The 20,101-nt window shown below is 42.2% G+C and overlaps 1 protein-coding gene across 6 annotated transcripts in view; it reads left to right on the top strand.

The window, feature by feature from the left end:
- FAM184A (family with sequence similarity 184 member A) overlaps positions 1-20,101 on the top strand; it is a 314,499-nt gene that overhangs the window by 193,184 nt on the left and 101,214 nt on the right. For all 6 annotated transcript variants that reach the window (XM_073675939.1, XM_073675937.1, XM_073675938.1 and 3 more), the window contains exon 6: positions 13,377-13,574. In XM_073675939.1, the coding sequence (XP_073532040.1) occupies positions 13,377-13,574 (198 nt within the window). The remainder of the gene's footprint in view (positions 1-13,376; positions 13,575-20,101) is intronic.

The following is a 20,101-nucleotide window of genomic DNA, read 5'->3' as shown; positions in this document are numbered from 1 at the left end:
ACTATAGAAGCATGCAAAAAGTGAAAAAAAAATGTTTTTAAAAATATAAAAAATATATAAAAGTGTAAATCACCCCCTTTCGCCCCATTCAAAATAAAATAATAAAAAAAACAACCACATACACATATTTGGTATCGCCGCGTTCAGAATCGCCCGATCTATCAATATAAAAAAAGAATCCGATCGGTAAACGGCGTAACTAGAAAAAGATTCTAAACGCCATAATTACGTTTTTCGGTCGCCGCAACATTGCAATAAAATGCAATAACGGGTGATCAAAACACCGGATGTACCCCAAAATGGTATCAATAAAAACATCAGCTTGGCGCACAAAAAATAAGCCCTCACCCGGCCCCAGATCTCGAAAAATGGAGACGCTACGGGTCTTGGAAAATGGCACTTTTTTTTGTAACAAACTTTGGAATTTTTTTTCACCACTTAAATAAAAAAGGACCTATACATGTTTGGTGTCTACGAACTCATAATGACCTGGAGAATAATAATGGAAGGTCAGTTTTAGCATTCAGTGAACGTGGTAAAAAAAATAAAAAAAAAACATCTGTGGTATTGCACTTTTTTGCAATTTCACTGCACTTTTTTCCCGTTTTCTCGTACACTATATGATAAAACCAGTAATGTCGTTCAAAAGTACAACTCATCCCGCAAAAAATAAGCCCTCACACGGCTATATTGACCAAAAAATAAAAAGGCTATGTCTCTGGGAACAAGGGGAGCAAAAAACGAAAATGCAAAAAACGGAAAATCCCAGGGCTGCGAAGGGGTTAATTGGTTATCGATTAATGAGGGAACAGCACATGCAGGCCATTAAAGAGCTTTTGAGATAATTGTCCAATTACTTTCGATCCTTTTAAAAAGAGGCAGCTACATATTAAAGAGCTGTAATTCCTAAATCCTTACTCCAATTGTGATGTGAATACCCTCAAATTGAGGGCTTGCTCACTCTAGCGTATAACACTGCCGAGTGCTATATGATGTTTTATCGGATAGCACTAGGCCCATGTTATACTATGGGGCAGTACACTCTGCACCCCATCTTGAGTGAAAAAAAACCCCGAAATGTAGAAATTTTTGCAAATTTATTAAAAAATAAAAACTGAAATATCACATGGTCATAAATATTCAGACCCTTTGCTCAGACACTCATATTTAAGTCACACGCTGTCCATTTCCTTGTGACCCTCCTTGAGATGGTTCTACTCCTTCATTGGAGTCCAGCTGTGTTTAATTAAACTTATAGGACTTGATTTGGAAAGGTACACACCTGTCTATATAAGACCTCACAGCTCACAGTGCATGTCAGACCAAATGAGAATCATCAGCTCAAAGGAACTGCCCAAGGAGCTAAGAGACAGAATTGTGGCAAGTCACAGATCTGGCCAAGGTTACAAAAGAATTTCTGCATTACTCAAGGTTTCTAAGAGCACAGTGGCCTCCATAATCCTTAAATGGAAGAAGTTTGGGACCACCAGAAGCCTTCCTAGACCTGGCCGTCCAGCCAAACTGAGCAATCGTGGGAGAAGAGCCTTGGTGAGAGAGGTAAAGAAGAACCCCAAGATCACTGTGGTTGAGCTCCAGAAATGCAATAGGGAGATGGGAGAAAGTTCCACAACGTCAATTATCACTGCAGCCCTCCACAAGTCGGGCCTTTATGGCAGAGTGGCCCGACGGAAGCCTCCTCTCAGTGCAAGACATATGAAAGCTAGCATAGAGTTTGCTCAAAAACCCATGAAGGATTCCCAGACTATGAGAAATAAGATTCTCTGGTCTGATGACACGAAGATTGAACTTTTTGGTGATAATGCTAAGCGGTATGTGTGGAGAAAACCAGGCACTGCCCATCACCTGCCCAGTACAATCTCAACAGTGAATCATGGTGGTGGCAGCATCATGCTATGGGGGTGTTTTACAGCTGCAGGGACAGGACGACTGGTTGCAATTGAAGGAAACATGAATGCGGCCAAGTACAGAGATATCCTGGATGAAAACCTTTTCCAGAGTGCTCTGGACCTCAGACTTGGCAGAAGGTTCACCTTCCAACAAGACAATGACCCTAAGCACACAGCTAAAATAACAAAGGAGTGGCTTCAGAACAACTCTGTGACCATTCTTGACTGGCCCAGCCAGAGCCCTAACCTAAACCCAATTGAGCATCTCTGGAGAGACCTGAAAATGGCTGTCCACCAGCGTTCACCATCCAACCTGACAGAACTGGAGAGGATCTGCAAGGAAGAATGGCAGAGGATCCCCAAATCCAGGTGTGAAAAACTTGTTGCATCATTCCTAAGAAGACTCATGGCTGTACTAGCTCAAAAGGGTGCTTCTACTCAATACTGAGCAAAGGGTCTGAATATTTATGACCATGTGATATTTCAGTGTTTCTTTTTTAATAAATTTTGCAAAAATTTCTACATTTCTGTTTTTTTTTCAGTCAAAATGGGGTGCAGAGTGTACTTTAACCCCTTAATAACATCTGACGTACTAATACGCGTCTGTGCCCTGGGACTTAAGAGCCAGAACCGTATTAGTACGTCATCGCGATCGCGCGCGCACACAGGCTGTGCGGGCGCGATCGCCGCCGGGTGTCAGCTGATTGTCACAGCTGACACCCGGTACTATGTGCAGGGAGCGGTCACGCACCGCTCCCAGCACATTAACCCCCGCGATGCTGCGATCGAAGTCGATCGAAGTCGATCGCGGCATTGCGGGGGCAAGGGGAGGTGATCGGCGATACTCACCTCCTCTTCCGGCTTCCAGCGCAGTCTGCAAAGGCTTCCCGGGTGTTGCCATGACGACCCGATGTCGTCATGACAACATCCGGGTCACCAGAGAGCAGGAAGATTGCTTGGACATGCGCAGTGCATCTCCAAGCAATCTTCACACTGTGCACTTCTGACAGCCTTCATGGCATAGGGATGGTGCTCCATTCCTGTGCCATGCAGGCGATCAGAAAAAAAAAAGTGAAAGTCCCAGAGTGGGACAAAGTAATAAAGTGTATAAACTGTGTGAAAGTGGAAAAAAAAAAAAAAAAAATGTGCAAAAATATTATAAAAAAAAAAAAATAATAATACACCAAAAATAAAAATATAATGTACCCATCAATAAATATTATTATAAAAAAAATAAAAAAAAAACAATAAAAGTACACATATTTGGTATCGCCGCGTCCGGAACAACCTGACCTATAAAACTGTCCCACTAGTTAACCCCTTCAGTGAACACGGTAAAAAAAAAAAAAAAAAAACAAGCAAAAAACAATGCTTTATCACCATACCGCCAAACAAAAAGTGGAATAACACGCGATCAAAAAGACGCATATAAATAAAAATGATACCGCTGAAAACGTCATCTCGTCCCGCAAAAAACAAGCCGCCATATAGCTCCATCAGCCGAAAAATAAAAAAGTTATAGCTCTCAGAATAAAGCGATACTAAAAAATATTTTTTTCTATAAAATAGCTTTTATTGTGTATAAGCGCCAAAACATAGAAAAATGATACAAATGTGGTACCGCTGTAAACGTACTGACCCGAAGAGTAAAGCTGCCTCATCAATTTTACCACACGCGGAACAGAATAAAAAAAAAAAAAAAAAAAAATTCCTGAATTGTTGGTTTTTGTTTATTCTGCCTCCCAAAAATCGGAATAGAAAGCGATCAAAAAATGTCACGTGCCTGAAAATGGCACCAATAACAACGTCAAGTCATCCCGCAAAAAACGAGCCGTCACATGACTGTCTGCCAAAATCTGGAAAAATTATAGCTCTCAAAATATGGCGATGCAAAAACTAGATTTTACAAAAACTGCGTCTTTTAGTGTGTGACAGCTGTCAGTCATAAAAACCCCATATGATTCTGGCATTGCTGTAATCACACCGACCCGAAGAATAAAGTCGTCTAATCACTTATACCGCACAAGGAACGGCGTCAAAAATAAACTCTTGAGTTAGGATTGGGCTAGGGTTAGGGCTGGGTTTGGGGCTAGGGTTGTGCTGGGGCTAGGGTTGTGCTGGGGCTAGGGTTGTGCTGGGGCTAGGGTTGTGCTAGGGTTAGGGCTGGGGTTGGGATTTTTTTCAAAAGTAAGAAAAAAAGATGACGATATGGCGACTAGTGTTGAGAGCAAGTGCTCGCTACTTGAGTTTGCATCGGGTGCTCTGGTATGCATTTAGTATCGTGGGTATTTGAGTGACATGCTCGAGTCTCTGCCCCATATGCTTCGCGGCCAAAAAACTTTACGGGGATTGCCTGCCATGCACGAGCGATCCCCGCATGGTTTTTTTTGGGTGTCTAATAACCGTGAAACATGCGGAGCAGGGACTCAAGCATGTCACTCGAGCACACGCTGTACATGGTGCATACCTGAGTACCCGATGCAAACTCAAGTAGCGAGCACTTGCGCTCAAGAATAATGAAAACTTATTCAATATGATGACCTAACGTAAACAAATAATGTGCCGTACCTCTGGGTTCAAAATGTTCACTATACACCTTAATAAAATCTTTGAGGGGTATAGTTTCCAAAATGGGGACACTTGTGGTGGAGCTCCACTGTTTAGGCACATCACGGGCTCTCCAAACGCGACATGGTGTCCGCTAACAAATTGAATGGAAAATCGGCTCAAATTGTTAGCGGACGCCATGTTGCGTTTGGAGAGCCCCTGTGTGTCCAAACATTGGAGCTCCCCCACAACTGACCCCATTTTGGAAACTAGACCCCCCAAGGCACCTATCTAGATGCATAGTGAGCACTTAGAACCCCCAGGTGCTTCACAAATTGATTCGTAAAAATGAAAAAGTGAAAATAAAACACTTTTTCATTTTTATGAATCAATTTGTGAAGCACCTGGGGTTCCAAGTGCTCACTATGCATCTAGATAGGTGCCTTGGGGGGTCTAGTTTCCAAAATGGGGTCACTTGTGGGGGAGCTCCAATGTTTGGGCACACAGGGACTCTCTAAATGCAACATGGTATCCGCTAACAAATTGAATGGAAAATCGGCTCAAATTGTTAGCGGACACCACATTGCGTTTGGAGAGCTTCTCTGTGCCCAAACTTTGGAGCTCCCCCACAAGTGACCCCATTTTGGAAACTAGACCCCCCAAGGCACCTTTCTAGATGCATAGTGAGCACTTGGAACCCCCAGGTGCTTCACAAATTGATTCGTAAAAATGAAAAAGTGAAAAAAAAAACACTTTTTCATTTTTATGAATCAATTTGTGAAGCACCTGGGGTTCCAAGTGCTCACTATGAATCTAGATAGGTGCCTTGGGGGGTCTAGTTTCCAAAATGGGGTCACTTGTGGGGGAGCTCCAATGTTTGGGCACACAGGGACTCTCCAAATGCAACATGATATCCGCTAACAAATTGTCGGCTCAAATTGTTAGCGGATATCATGTTGCATTTGGAGAGTCCCTGTGTGCCCAAACATTGGAGCTCCTCCACAAGTGACCCCATTTTGGAAACTAGACCCCCCAAGGCACCTATCTAGATGCATAGTGAGCACTTGGAACCCCTAGGTGCTTCACAAATTAATTCGTTAAAATGAAAAAGTGTTTTTTTTTTCACTTTTTCATTATTACGAATCAATTTGTGAAGCACCTGGGGGTTCCAAGTGCTCACTATGCATCTAGAAAGGTGCCTTGGGGGGTCTAGTTTCCAAAATGGGGTCAGTTGTGGGGGAGCTCCAAAGTTTGGGCACAGAGGGGCTCTCCAAACGCAATGTGGCGTCCGCTAACAATTTGAGCCGATTTTCCATTCAATTTGTTAGCGGATACCATGTTGCATTTAGAGAGTCCCTGTGTGCCCAAACATTGGAGCTCCCCCACAAGTGACCCCATTTTGGAAACTAGACCCCCCAAGGCACCTATCTAGATGCATAGTGAGCACTTGGAACCCCTAGGTGCTTCACAAATTGATTCGTAAAAATGAAAAAGTGTTTTTTTTTTCACTTTTTCATTATTACGAATCAATTTGTGAAGCACCTGGGGGTTCCAAGTGCTCACTATGCATCTAGAAAGGTGCCTTGGGGGGTCTAGTTTCCAAAATGGGGTCACTTGTGGGGGAGCTCCAAAGTTTGGGCACAGAGAAGCTCTCCAAACGCAATGTGGTGTCCGCTAACAATTTGAGCCGATTTTCCATTCAATTTGTTAGCGGATACCATGTTGCATTTAGAGAGTCCCTGTGTGCCCAAACATTGGAGCTCTCCCACAAGTGACCCCATTTTGGAAACTAGACCCCCCAAGGCACCTATCTAGATGCATAGTGAGCAGTTGGAACCCCCAGGTGCTTCACAAATTGATTCATAAAAATGAAAAAGTGTTTTTTTTTTCACTTTTTCATTGTTACGAATCAATTTGTGAAGCACCTGGGGGTTCCAAGTGCTCACTATGCATCTAGATAGGTGCCTTGGGGGGTCTAGTTTCCAAAATGGGGTCACTTGTGGGGGAGCTCCAATGTTTGGGCACACAGCAGCTCTCCAAACGCAACATGGTGTCGCTAACAATTTGAGCCAATTTTGCGTTAAATTTGTTAGCGGACACCATGTTGCATTTAGAGAGCCGCTGTGTGCCCAAATATTGGAGCTCCCCCACAAGTGACCCCATTTTGGAAACTAGACCACCCAAGGCACCTATCTAGATGCATAGTGAGCACTTGGAACCCTCAGGTGCTTCACAAATTGATTCATAAAAATGAAAAAGTGTTTTTTTTTTTCACTTTTTCATTGTTACGAATCAATTTGTGAAGCACCTGGGGGTTCCAAGTGCTCACTATGCATCTAGAAAGGTGCCTTGGGGGGTCTAGTTTCCAAAATGGGGTCACTTGTGGGGGAGCTCCAAAGTTTGGGCACACATGGGCTCTCCAAACACAACATGGCGTCCGCTAATTATTCAAGCAAATTTTACAATCAAAAAGTCAAATAGCGCTCCTTTCCTTCCGAGCCCTGCCGTGCGCCCAAACAGTATTTTTTCCTCAAATATTGGGTATCTGCGTGCCCAGGGGAAATTGCACAACAAATTTTGGGGTCCATTTTTTCTTGTTACCCCTGTGAAAATAAAAAAAATTGGGTCTAAATTAACATTTTTGTGAAAAAAGTTAAATGTTCATTTTTTTCTTCCACATTCAAAAAATTCCTGTGAAGCACCTGAAGGGTTAATAAAGTTCTTGAATGTGGTTTTGAGCACCTTGAGGGGTGCAGTTTTTAGAATGGTGTCACTTTTGGGTATTTTCTGTCATAAAGACCTCTCAAAGTGACTTCAAATGTGATGTGGTCCCTAAAAAAATGGTTTTGTAAATTTTGTTGGAAAAATGAGAAATCGCTGGTCAACTTTTAACCCTTATAGCTCCCTAACAAAAAAAAATTTTGGTTCCAAAATTGTGCTGATGTAAAGTAGACATGTGGGAAATGTTATTTATTAACTCTTTTGTGTGACATATCACTCTGATTTCAGGGCTTAAAAATTCAAATTTTGAAAATTGCAAAATTTTCAAAATTTTCGCCAAATTTCCATTTTTTTCACAAATAAACGCAAGTGATATCGAAGAAATTTTTCCACAATCATGAAGTACAATATGTCACGAAAAAACAATCTCAGAATCAGGGGGATCCGTTGAAGCGTTCGAGAGTAATTACCTCATAAAGTGACAGTGGTCAGAATTGTAAAAATTGGCCCGGTCATTAACGTGCAAACCACCCGCGGGGCTTAAGGGGTTAATGAGAAAAAAATTAACTTTTTAGAATTGACCAAATGGCTGCAATGAAACAAAGAGTGAAAAATTTAAAGGGGGTCTGAATACTTTCCTTACCCATTCTATGTAAAAGCTCATGCGTAGCTGTAAGGGTAATGGATTTTCCAGGCAGACAAAATCAACAAAGTTTTAAAGCAGGAAATGCCAGCGTTTTTTTTTGCAGTTTTTTCCTGGAGCCTCTTTTTGCATGTTTTTCAAGCATTTCCTGTAGTGGTTTGTAGACATTTAAACATTCTTCCAGTGGTGTTTGCGTAAGTGTTTTTGGGGTCTCGTCTGAGCATTTTTGTAGCGTATTTTGTGGCAATTTTCAGTTGATTTTTTAAAAAGTCCATTAAGCAGTGAATAAAAAGACACACAGTATCCATTTTGGAGAATATACCCTTCCCTGGTTTACTTCCCCCCCCTCCTCTCCCTTCCACAATTGAGAGGTTGGCTTATATCCTGCTACCCTTCCGCTCTTGTCCCTCAGGTTCATGACATTAAAGTTTCCTTGCTACTTGCTCTCAGAAGCAATATTGTACACTAAATATTGTTTGTGATGTATCTGATGTCCTTTTTCCTTTGTTATGTTTGAAAAATTCTAATAAAAACTCATTGTTAAAAAAAAAAATAAAAAGACACAGTCATCTACTGCACATTTATTTATTTACCTTCTGATTGACTTCTATTGAAAAGTATGGATCGGCTTTCAAACTGAAAACGCCTGAAGAATGATTCTCTCATTTCTTTTAACCGCTTGTTTTTTTTGGGAAACCTGAAGCAGTTAATAGATTCATAGACTCTCAGAATCCTAAATATATCAAGAAGTGTTTTTTTACATAGCAATAAATAGAAAAAATATTTTGAACGTTTTCTGAGCCTGTTTCCAGGCAGTTGTCCTTCTGAAAAAAACATTGTGTGAACATACCCTTACACTCACTCAGACATCGTTTATTCATGCACATTTTCTTTCTATGTTTTTAACATATACCGTATTTTTCGGACTATAAGACGCATCGGACCATAACATGCATCTAGGTTTTAGAGGGGGAAAATAGAACAATAAATGAAAGCAAAAAATGTGGTCAAGATGCACTTTTATGGGGAGGGGGACACTTTTATAGGGGTAATGTCCCCCTGTTCTGTATCTATATCCCCTATCCTGGTATATATGGCCCCTCCTTCTTGTTATACGTGGCCCCCATCCCCATCCTGGTATGCATGGCACCCCTATCCTGGTATGCATGGCACCCCCATCACCATGCAAACAAATAAATGATTCTACTCACCTTCCTTCCCTCTGCTCCAGCGCTGCGTCCTGTTCTGTTGCCAACAGCTGATCTCAGCGTGTGAGCCGCGCATGACATCACTGCCATGCGCCCTCAGACGCTGAGATCAGCTGCCGGAATAGTCACTGCTCTCCACGCCAGGACTATGGACTTGGGGAGCAGTGACTATTCACTCTCCTTAATAGCACGCACAGTTTCAGCTGCAGCTCCTGCAGCGGCCGGGCAATCACGTGTGCCCAATATCAAAGAGCATGAATATTCACTACTCCTCACGCCCATGGGAGTGGGGAGTAGTGGATACTCATTCTCTTTAGTTTCAGGCACACATGATCGCCGAGACGCTACAGGAGGCCGGTGGCTGCCGCTGACACTGCGAACTATTAAGGAGAAGTAATATTCAGTGCTCCACACGCCCATGGGCATGGGGAGCAGTGAATATTCATTTTCTTTTAACAGCGGACACAGCGTTGGCTGCAGTAGGCGGATCCTGCCTCCTGTGCCCCGCTCCTCTGCCGCTGTCACTCCCCTCCCCACCATCCACAGCCACATTCGGACTATAATAAATCATCCCCCACTTTCCTCCAAAATTTTGGAGGAAAAAGTGCTGCTTATAGTCTGAAAAATACAGTAGATCACATACCCGTTAAACTATGGACATGTTCAATTTGCTATTTCCAATTCAAGTCTACGGGTCCATGAAAAAAAAGCTCACAGATAGTATCCATGTGTTTCTTCCTGTCTAATGGGTAGAAAATGCTTGTATTTTTTTTTTTTTTGCAAGAAAAATGGATCTCACACTATTTTGTGTTTTTAGTGGTTTTAGTGTTATAGCTGATCAGTGTACATTCTGTATTAGGTGAATAAAATTCCTCTATGGTCATATGAGGGGCACTAGTGTACAGAGCTGATTACACTTCACTTATCAGATCTCTGTCTTCTAAAGAGCCGTGCACCTGTCACATGATCAGTATTATCCACCAGGGGCGGACATATGATTGGTGCAACCTGTGCACCACATAGGGGCCTAAGAGATAAAGGGGCCCATTTCCACATCCAAAGCAAGTGGAATTTTGCATTATGATGAGCTATTGGACCCATATTGTTTTTGCACAGTGGCCCTTTTTTGTCTGTGTCTGTCAGTGTTATCCATTAACCATTGACTGTTCTTATTGAATCAAATAGGTGTACGGCATTCGGTGTTAGGCGTGGTGCTCGAGTAAAGGTTCCACCCTTTACCTAATGTGTCTATGTACTCGGCACTCAAAAAATGGTATTCATGAAAATAATGCAATAAATATCTTTATTATTTCATGGAGCAATCCAAAAAATGTGACCATTCGGCCTTATATAATCAGGCCTTTATCAAACTCGGATTGCATGTGGTATTGGCGTGTAGATACAGTGCTGCTGAAGGGCAGGATATGTCTGCAATGGAATGTGTTCATCTTTTGTTAGTTGCTAATTGATTGTGGCCAGCAGGCACCAAACCCCAAGCCAATAAGCACATTATTCTATGGATTCGGGGAAAACCCCATTTAAGGCCATGAGACAGATTTTCGGCAGTGTCCTGGATCAAATTTTCATCACTGTTTGGTCATTGTATCCATTTTTGCCATTAGTATTTTGCTCATATGCCACCCAAATACATTACACAGATCAAAAATGAACATGTCTCTGTCGTTTTTATGCTGACCACATGGTCTACAAAAGAACATGGTCTACAAAAGAACATGTGATTAGCACCATAGGCTTGTGTCTCAGCAGATAAAGATGTCAGAAAACACTTGAGGTAGTGGAGCAGATAATGTCATTTTATTCTCAATGTGTTTCAAAGTGAACCCACTTCAGGAGAAGATGATGTTTTTCACATGTGGTACTCCTGATGAAGAAGTGGGTATCCTTCGAAACGTGTTGAGAATAAAACCACATTATCTACTCCACTATCCAAAGTGTTTTCTGACATCTTTATCTGTTAAGACACCAGCAGCGCAGCATATCAGCTTCTCCATATCTCATCATTTCTAAATTGGAACAACATCAGCTGGACCTTTTATTTCTGAGCCCTGCTTCCTCACAACACTACTAGCTGAGCGGTTTCTGCATACTTAAATGCCTGTTATCTGGATAGTAACCTATTTGCACTGCCTTGTCCCTCTAGTGTTTATTCAGACTTGTGATATTATTTGAGAAAGATGGAAAACCTTTTCAGCAACTTTATATACAGATTCAGTTTAATGGTGATGATGTTTAATGAAGACAGGAAATAGAAAGACTGAAAAGTTTGGAAATGCTGAGTACCAGTAATCTAGATTGCTCTCTTATATGTAAATACTTATGATACTGAAATTTCTATAATTGTATATTTTAAGTTTGTGAATTTTATCAAGAGCTTTAGGCTGCAATTACACGTAGCGGAAGCTCTGTGGATTTTCTCTCAAGATATGCAGGCAAAAATCTACAGTGGAGTATGGTAGCAGAAAAGTGGATGAGATTTAAACAAATCAAAGAAAAATATCTGCACATCTATTGCTGATGTTAAATAATCTCAATTCTTTATGTGGATTGGTCATGGATTTGATGCATGGTTTTCTCCACTGAGTTTAATGGGGAAGTCAAGATTTGCAGCAAACTGCAATTTGTTGTGGATTTGCAGCAAGAAACTCAAGTCCTGAAAAAAAAAGTTTTCATGGATCTTAAAATAAAAATGATTAGACATCATCAGAGGCGGCCTGACTCTTCAGTGACTGGCAGAGTATCTGGAAAAGGAGCAATGAACCTATAAGAGGAGGTGACAGAGTATAGTGTTACTTTACAACCTCTGTTGTTGTCAGCAGGGAAATAAGCACAAAATCTGCATAACTTAAAAGGGTGGTCCGGATCTTTTGATAAAAGCCTACACCCACTATGTGACTGTAGACTTCTGAATGTTTACAGCAGGGCTGTGGAGTCGGAGTCATAGAGTCAGAGTCAGTGTCCATTTTGGTGGAGTCAGAGTCGGTATAAATTGGACCGACTCCAACTCCTAAAATATATAATAAATTGGGTACAGTAATTCAATGCAGTTTGTGGGGAATATTTTTTCATAAGAATTTGGGAAAGTTCTGAAATGTCCTATAAGTGTCTGTCCTATTCCTGATCTAAGGGTCTAGGCTTTATGCTGAGATGAATCTGTGCTACAGTAAATTTATCACTTAAACATGAGCCATGTATGAGGGAGTCGGAGTCGTGGAGTTGGAGTTGGTGTCATGGAAATTGAGGAGTCGGAGGTTTGGCTTACCGACTCCATAGCCTTGGTTTACAGCACAGGGTGTCACAATGGAATGCCAGGATTCTCCACTGTTGATGGTAAAAGCGGGCGATCAGATGACCGCAAGAATGGGATTTGCATACTTCCGGCCACTTTCACTTGTATTGAGCAGGGCAGAGCACGTCTAGTTGTCAGGTGACTGCATGAATGCAAATCACATACTTGCTTTCAACACCGGAGAATTCTCACAGCGTGCGGAGTGCACTCTGTAAGGGTTCAGAAGCCAGACTTTTATCAAACGACAGGACAACCTCATTTACATTGAAACCATCAAACGACCATGGCTCTATGTTTTCCACTCATCTGTCATTTAATAGCCAGATTTCAAAGATGGACCCCGGTTCAGATGCACACTAAGCTATTAGTAAGTGATCATTTAATGTGCATAGGCTGCCATTGTTCTCGGCAGCACAAGTCCTGCTAACAGGAAATGATGCAGCGTCGAGAACGATCTTTTTTGTAAACCAAAACATCATGTCGCCCGATATACGAGCGTTTTGCCCTTCATTGAGTGATTGGCAGCCTGTTCAGATTATTGTGAAACTAGCGTTTCTAGGAATACTCGTTGACAATAATGGTGTGCTGTGATTGCACCTCGATTCGTCACTGTGGATTTCCCTGCAGATTCTTGCAGTACTGCTGGAGCAGCAGATCTGCTATCAATTCCATCCCAAGGTGGTAAACCAGTCAGTTATCCTAAACGAGCTTGGAGCCAGCCAAACAGGATCTTCCCCAGGGCTGTCATCTCTTGTCAAAATCCCATTTAAAATGCCTGAAGGAGAAATAGAGAATTCCGAATTTCACCTGACGTTTTCTATGTCTTGACTGTCACTTTTTTCTCTTTCTCCTAGTTTGGTAATAAATCATGTATGGCAAGTCATAAAAAGGAAAATTAAGTTATACATCTGTGAATTGTAGCAAGGCAAACAACAATGAAAAGCAATGTGTGTTAGTTTTTTCCATAGTTGATTGACAGGTCTAAAGATTAATATATAGACAAGCTATTGCATAATGTGTTTGTCTTGTCTCATCCTTTGCAGAAAATCAATGAAGCAAAGCAGACCCAACGTGAATGTTATGAGAAAGAGCTGATTAACCTGCGCATCAAATTTGAGGAGGAGACTGTACAGCTAAAAGAGGCGCACGCAAAGACGTTCGAGGAGATGTCATGGAAACATCAAGCAATGCTCGAGGCTACACAAACCTCTACAAATAAGGAGAAGAAGAAGCTACAGATGGTGAGTCGCAGTCAATGTAGACACATCACTTCATTGAATGCTGCTATTTCGAAGCTTGAAGGGCAATGTTTATCTTACAGACTTTCATGAAAATGTTCATCTTTAGGCAACAATATACAATTAACATGTTATTCTACGAAAAACGTTGAGTAGCTACATTTCTTAGTTATCGTGACTGGTCCTGAATGCAACCTGCATTGTATCATAAAGCTGCTTTCAAAAATCTGCAGCCTTCAGAGCTGAAATCTGTAATTGCTGAGTCACTATCTGTACAGAGCTTGTTCTGGTCGTTAACCATCAGTAAATGCATAGACAGTTTGTAAAAATAAACTGGACATTTGGGCATTGTCATTTATCGGTTTAACATCCAACAACATACGATTACGTCATAGGAACTACAGCAGATATGTATACTGTCCATGCCATAGTCACTAATGCGACCCCATACCATCATAGATGCAGGCTTTAGAACTGTGCGCTGATAACAAGCTGGATGGTCCCTCTCCTCTTGAGTCTGCAGTACACGGCATCTGTGATTTCCACAAAATTTCAAATTTTATTCATCTGACCACAGATCAGGTTTTCATCTTGTCTCAGTCCATTTTAAATGACCTTAGGCCCTGAGAAAACGGTGTTTCTGAATTGTGTTGATATATGGCTTCTTCTTTGCATGATAGAGCTTAAACTTGCATTTATGGATTAGATGGTTAACTGTGTTCACACACAATGATTTCTGGAAGTATTCATGAGCCCATGCAGTGATTTTAATGTCGATCACAAGCATCCATTATTGACCATCGGCCTTGTTTTATTGCACGTGAATTTCTCCAATAAAAAGATACCCTGCAGTAAGTAAATAAGTAGTACATGTAAAAAACATAGGGTAATTTGCTAAAACTATTCTGATCAAAAGAGTGTAAAAGCCATCCCACTGCGACAGGGTATACTCAGTCAGGATGGTTCCTAACTTTAGTGACTCACCTCATTATGTGCCAACAAGCCTCAAAATAGACGGGGGGAGGGGCAGAACAGAACCTGGACCTGTGTGTGTTTTGCAGCTGCCCATGATATAGACACTATTGCAACCCCATACCATCAGAAATGCAGGATTTTGAACTGTGCGTTGATAACAAGCTGGATGGTCCCTCTCCTCTTGAGTCTTCAGGACCAGGCGTCCATGATTTCCATATAGAATTTCAAATTTTGATTCATCTGACCACAGAACAGTTTTGCATTTTGCCCCAGTCCATTTTAAATGACCTTACACCCAGGGAAGACTGCAGTGTTTCTGGATTATTTTGATATATGACTTCTATATGGTTTATGGTTGATATATATGTCCAAAGTACAAGAAACTAAAGCTAAACTGAAACCATGGGCCATCATTCCTGATAGGATAAGTACAAAATGCAAGTGCACATTCACACTGCGACCATTAACAGACAAAACCTAGAATAATTACAAGTTGATTGGTGAACCTCTGACCAACTTTGATTATGAGAGACTCTACCTCTCTAACATGCTCTTTTTAGTCTAACGTAGCTTTGTATCAACTTTTTTGAGATGTGATGCTGCCATCAATTTCTTATTTATTTAACATTTTCCAATAAAATGGAAAAATGTATAACGTTCACTTTCTCTTCTGTTCTGTTGTGAATAACATATGGCTGCAAGCGATTTCTAAATCATTGCATTCTTGTTTTCTGTACATTATACACTGCACCTCAACTTTCTGGGAATTGGGGTTGTGTTTGGAACATGTGTAATAAGGTGTGCTGATGATGTAGGCAGAAGAGCTGTGCTCATGCCATTATTTGGTGCTATCCTGCTCTTATGGTCAGGATTGAAGATACAGCTTTTTTTCTGGCTATTTAACCTATTAGATTTCGTGGTCAAAGCTGACTGAGCTATCTAAGTGGTCACCATATTGGTCTGCCATGACACAATAATTAGGTAACAATGGGTTGCGAAGGCCTAATAATGACTCTGAATAGTAAAAAGAAGGATGGCGAGCCGGACACTACACAATGAATAATAAAAAAGATGGTTGGCAAGCACAAGACACTATAGAGTAAAGAAGGTTGTCGAGCCTGACACCAGACAACATATAGTAAAAAGGAGGTTGGCAAGCCTAACAACAAAATCTATATAGGAAAAAAAGAAGGTTGGTGAGCCTGACAACAGACATAATATAGTAAAAAGAAGATGGGCGAGCCTGACACCACACACTGTATAGTAAGAAAAGAAGGTTGGCGAGCCTTACACTAGACACCTTATAGTAAAAACAAGGTTGGTGAGCCTGACCCCAGACACTGTATAGTAAGAAAAGAAGGTTGGAGAGCCTGACACCAGACACCTTATAGTAAGAAAAGAAGGTTGGCGAGCCTGACATCGGACACTGGATAGTAAGAAAAGAAGGTTGGAGAGCCTGACACCAGACACCTTATAGTAAGAAAAGAAGGTTGGCGAGCCTGACATCGGACACTGTATAGTAAGAAAAGAAGGATGACGAGCCTGACACCAGACACCTTATAGTAAAAAGAAGGTTGGTGAGCCTGACCCCAGACACTGTATTCTAAGAAAAGAAGGTTGGCGAGCCTAACCCCAGACACTGTATAGTAAAAAAAGAAGGTTGGCGAGCCTGACACCGGACACTGTTTAGTAAGAAAAGAAGGTTGGTGAGCCTGATACCAGACACCTTATAGTAAAAAGAAGGTTGGTGAGCCTGACCTCAGACACTGTATAGTAAGAAAAGAAGGTTGGCGAGCCTGACACCAGACACCTTATAGTAAAAAGAAGGTTGGCGAGCCTGACACCAGACACCTTATAGTAAAAAGAAGGTTGGTGAGCCTGACCCCAGACACTGTATTCTAAGAAAAGAAGGTTGGCGAGCCTAACCCCAGACACTGTATAGTAAGAAAAGAAGGTTGGCGAGCCTGACACCGGACACTGTATAGTAAGAAAAGAAGGTTGGTGAGCCTGATACCAGACACCTTATAGTAAAAAGAAGGTTGGTGAGCCTGACCCCAGACACTGTATAGTAAGAAAAGAAGGTTGGAGGGCCTGACACCAGACACCTTATAGTAAGAAAAGAAGGTTGGCGAGCCTGACACCGGACACTGTATAGTAAGAAAAGAAGGTTGGCGAGCCTGACACCAGACACCTTACAGTAAAAAGAATGTTGGTGAGCCTGACCCCAGACACTGTATTCTAAGAAAAGAAGGTTGGCGAGCCTAATCCCAGATAATGTATAGTAAGAAAAGAAGGTTGGCGAGCCTGACACCGGACAGTGTATAGTAAGAAAAGAAGGTTGGCGAGCACGACACCAGACACCTTATAGTAAAAAGAAGGTTGGTGAGCCTGACACCGGACAATGTATAGTAAGAAAATAAGGTTGGCGAGCACGACACCAGACACCTTATAGTAAAAAGAAGGTTGGCGAGCCTGACACCAGACACCTTATAGTAAAAACAAGGTTGGCGAGCCTGACACCACACACTGTATAGTAAAAAGAAGGTTGGCAAGCCTGACACCAGACACCTTATAGTAAAAAGAAGGTTGGTAAGCCTGACCCCAGACACTGTATAGTAAGAAAAGAAGGTTGGCGAGCACGACACCAGACACCTTATAGTAAAAAGAAGGTTGGCGAGCCTGACACCAGACACCTTATAGTAAAAACAAGGTTGGCGAGCCTGACACCACACACTGTATAGTAAAAAGAAGGTTGGCAAGCCTGACAACAGACACCTTATAGTAAAAAGAAGGTTGGCAAGCCTTACACCAGACACTGTATAGTAAGAAAAGAAGGTTGGTGAGCCTGACCCCAGACACTGTATAGTAAGAAAAAAAGGTTGGTGAGCCTGACCACAGACACTCTATAGTAAAAAGAAGGTTGGTGAGCCTGACCACAGACACTGTATAGTAAGTAAAGAAGGTTGGTGAGCCTGACACCAGACATCCTATAGTAAAAAGAAGGTTGGTGAGCCAGACACTCTATAGTAAAAAGAAGGTTGGCGAGCCTGACCCCAGACACTGTCAAGTAAGAAAAGAAGGTTAATAAGCCTGAACCCAGACACTATAGTAAGAAAAGAAGGTTGGCGAGCCTGACACCGGACACTGTATAGTAAGAAAAGAAGGTTGGTGAGCCTGACACCAGACACCTTACACTAAAAAGAAGGTTGGTGAGCCTAACCCTAGACACTGTATAGTAAGAAAAGAAGGTTGGCGAGCCTGACACCAGACACCTTATAGTAAAAACAAGGTTGGCGAGTCTGACACCAGACACCTTATAGTAAAAACAAGGTTGGCGAGCCTGACACCACACACTGTATAGTAAAAAGAAGGTTGGTGACCCTGACACCAGACACCTTATAGTACAAAGAAGGTTGGCAAGCCTGACACCAGACACTGTATAGTAAGAAACGAAGGTTGGTGAGCCTGACACCAGTCAATGTATAGTAAGTAAAGAAGGTTGGTGATCCTGATCCCAGACTCTGTATAGTAAGAAAAGCAGGTTGGTGAGCCTTACACCAGACACCTTATAGTAAAAACAAGGTTGGTGAGCCTGACCCCAGACACTGTATAGTAAGAAAAGAAGGTTGGAGAGCCTGACACCAGACACCTTATAGTAAGAAAAGAAGGTTGGCGAGCCTGACATCGGACACTGTATAGTAAGAAGAGAAGGTTGGAGAGCCTGACACCACACACCTTATAGTAAGAAAAGAAGGTTGGCGAGCCTGACATCGGACACTGTATAGTAAGAAAAGAAGGTTGGCGAGCCTGACACCAGACACCTTATAGTAAAAAGAAGGTTGGCAAGCCTGACCCCAGACACTGTATAGTAAGAAACGAAGGTTGGTGAGCCTGACACCAGACACCTTATAGTAAAAAGAAGGTTGGTGAGCCTGACCCCAGACACTGTATTCTAAGAAAAGAAGGTTGGCGAGCCTAACCCCAGACACTGTATAGTAAGAAAAGAAGGTTGGCGAGCCTGACACCGGACACTGTTTAGTAAGAAAAGAAGGTTGGTGAGCCTGATACCAGACACCTTATAGTAAAAAGAAGGTTGGTGAGCCTGACCTCAGACACTGTATAGTAAGAAAAGAAGGTTGGCGAGCCTGACACCAGACACCTTATAGTAAAAAGAAGGTTGGCGAGCCTGACACCAGACACCTTATAGTAAAAAGAAGGTTGGTGAGCCTGACCCCAGACACTGTATAGTAAGAAAAGAAGGTTGGAGAGCCTGACACCAGACACCTTATAGTAAGAAAAGAAGGTTGGCGAGCCTGACACCGGACACTGTATAGTAAGAAAAGAAGGTTGGCGAGCCTGACACCAGACACCTTATAGTAAAAAGAATGTTGGTGAGCCTGACCCCAGACACTGTATTCTAAGAAAAGAAGGTTGGCGAGCCTAATCCCAGATAATGTATAGTAAGAAAAGAAGGTTGGCGAGCCTGACACCGGACAGTGTATAGTAAGAAAAGAAGGTTGGCGAGCACGACACCAGACACCTTATAGTGAAAAGAAGGTTGGCGAGCCTGACACCAGACACCTTATAGTAAAAACAAGGTTGGCGAGCCTGACACCACACACTGTATAGTAAAAAGAAGGTTGGCAAGCCTGACACCAGACACCTTATAGTAAAAAGAAGGTTGGTAAGCCTGACCCCAGACACTGTATAGTAAGAAGAAGGTTGGTAAGCCTGACCCCAGACACTGTATAGTAAGAAAAGAAGGTTGGCGAGCACGACACCAGACACCTTATAGTAAAAAGAAGGTTGGCGAGCCTGACACCACACACTGTATAGTAAAAAGAAGGTTGGCAAGCCTGGCACCAGACACCTTATAGTAAAAAGAAGGTTGGTAAGCCTGACACCACACACTGTATAGTAAAAAGAAGGTTGGTAAGCCTGACCCCAGACACTGTATAGTAAGAAAAGAAGGTTGGCGAGCACGACACCAGACACTTTATAGTAAAAAGAAGGTTGGCGAGCCTGACACCAGACACCTTATAGTAAACACAAGGTTGGCGAGCCTGACACCACACACTGTATAGTAAAAAGAAGGTTGGCAAGCCTGACACCAGACACCTTATAGTAAAAAGAAGGTTGGCAAGCCTTACACCAGACACTGTATAGTAAGAAAAGAAGGTTGGTGAGCCTGACCCCAGACACTGTATAGTAAGAAAAAAAGGTTGGTGAGCCTGACCACAGACACTCTATAGTAAAAAGAAGGTTGGTGAGCCTGACCACAGACACTGTATAGTAAGTAAAGAAGGTTGGTGAGCCTGACACCAGACATCCTATAGTAAAAAGAAGATTGGTGAGCCAGACACTCTATAGTAAAAAGAAGGTTGGCGAGCCTGACCCCAGACACTGTCAAGTAAGAAAAGAAGGTTAATAAGCCTGACCCCAGACACTATAGTAAGAAAAGAAGGTTGGCGAGCCTGACAACGGACACTGTATAGTAATAAAAGAAGGTTGGTGAGCCTGACACCAGACACCTTACACTAAAAAGAAGGTTGGTG

Source organism: Phyllobates terribilis, unplaced genomic scaffold, assembly GCF_046119375.1.
Source record: "Phyllobates terribilis strain yellow unplaced genomic scaffold, ASM4611937v1 Scaffold_3__8_contigs__length_932513732, whole genome shotgun sequence".
Lineage (NCBI taxonomy): Eukaryota > Metazoa > Chordata > Amphibia > Anura > Dendrobatidae > Phyllobates > Phyllobates terribilis.
Note: the sequence above shows the minus strand (reverse complement) of the source record. Positions and strands in the feature narration are given on the sequence as shown.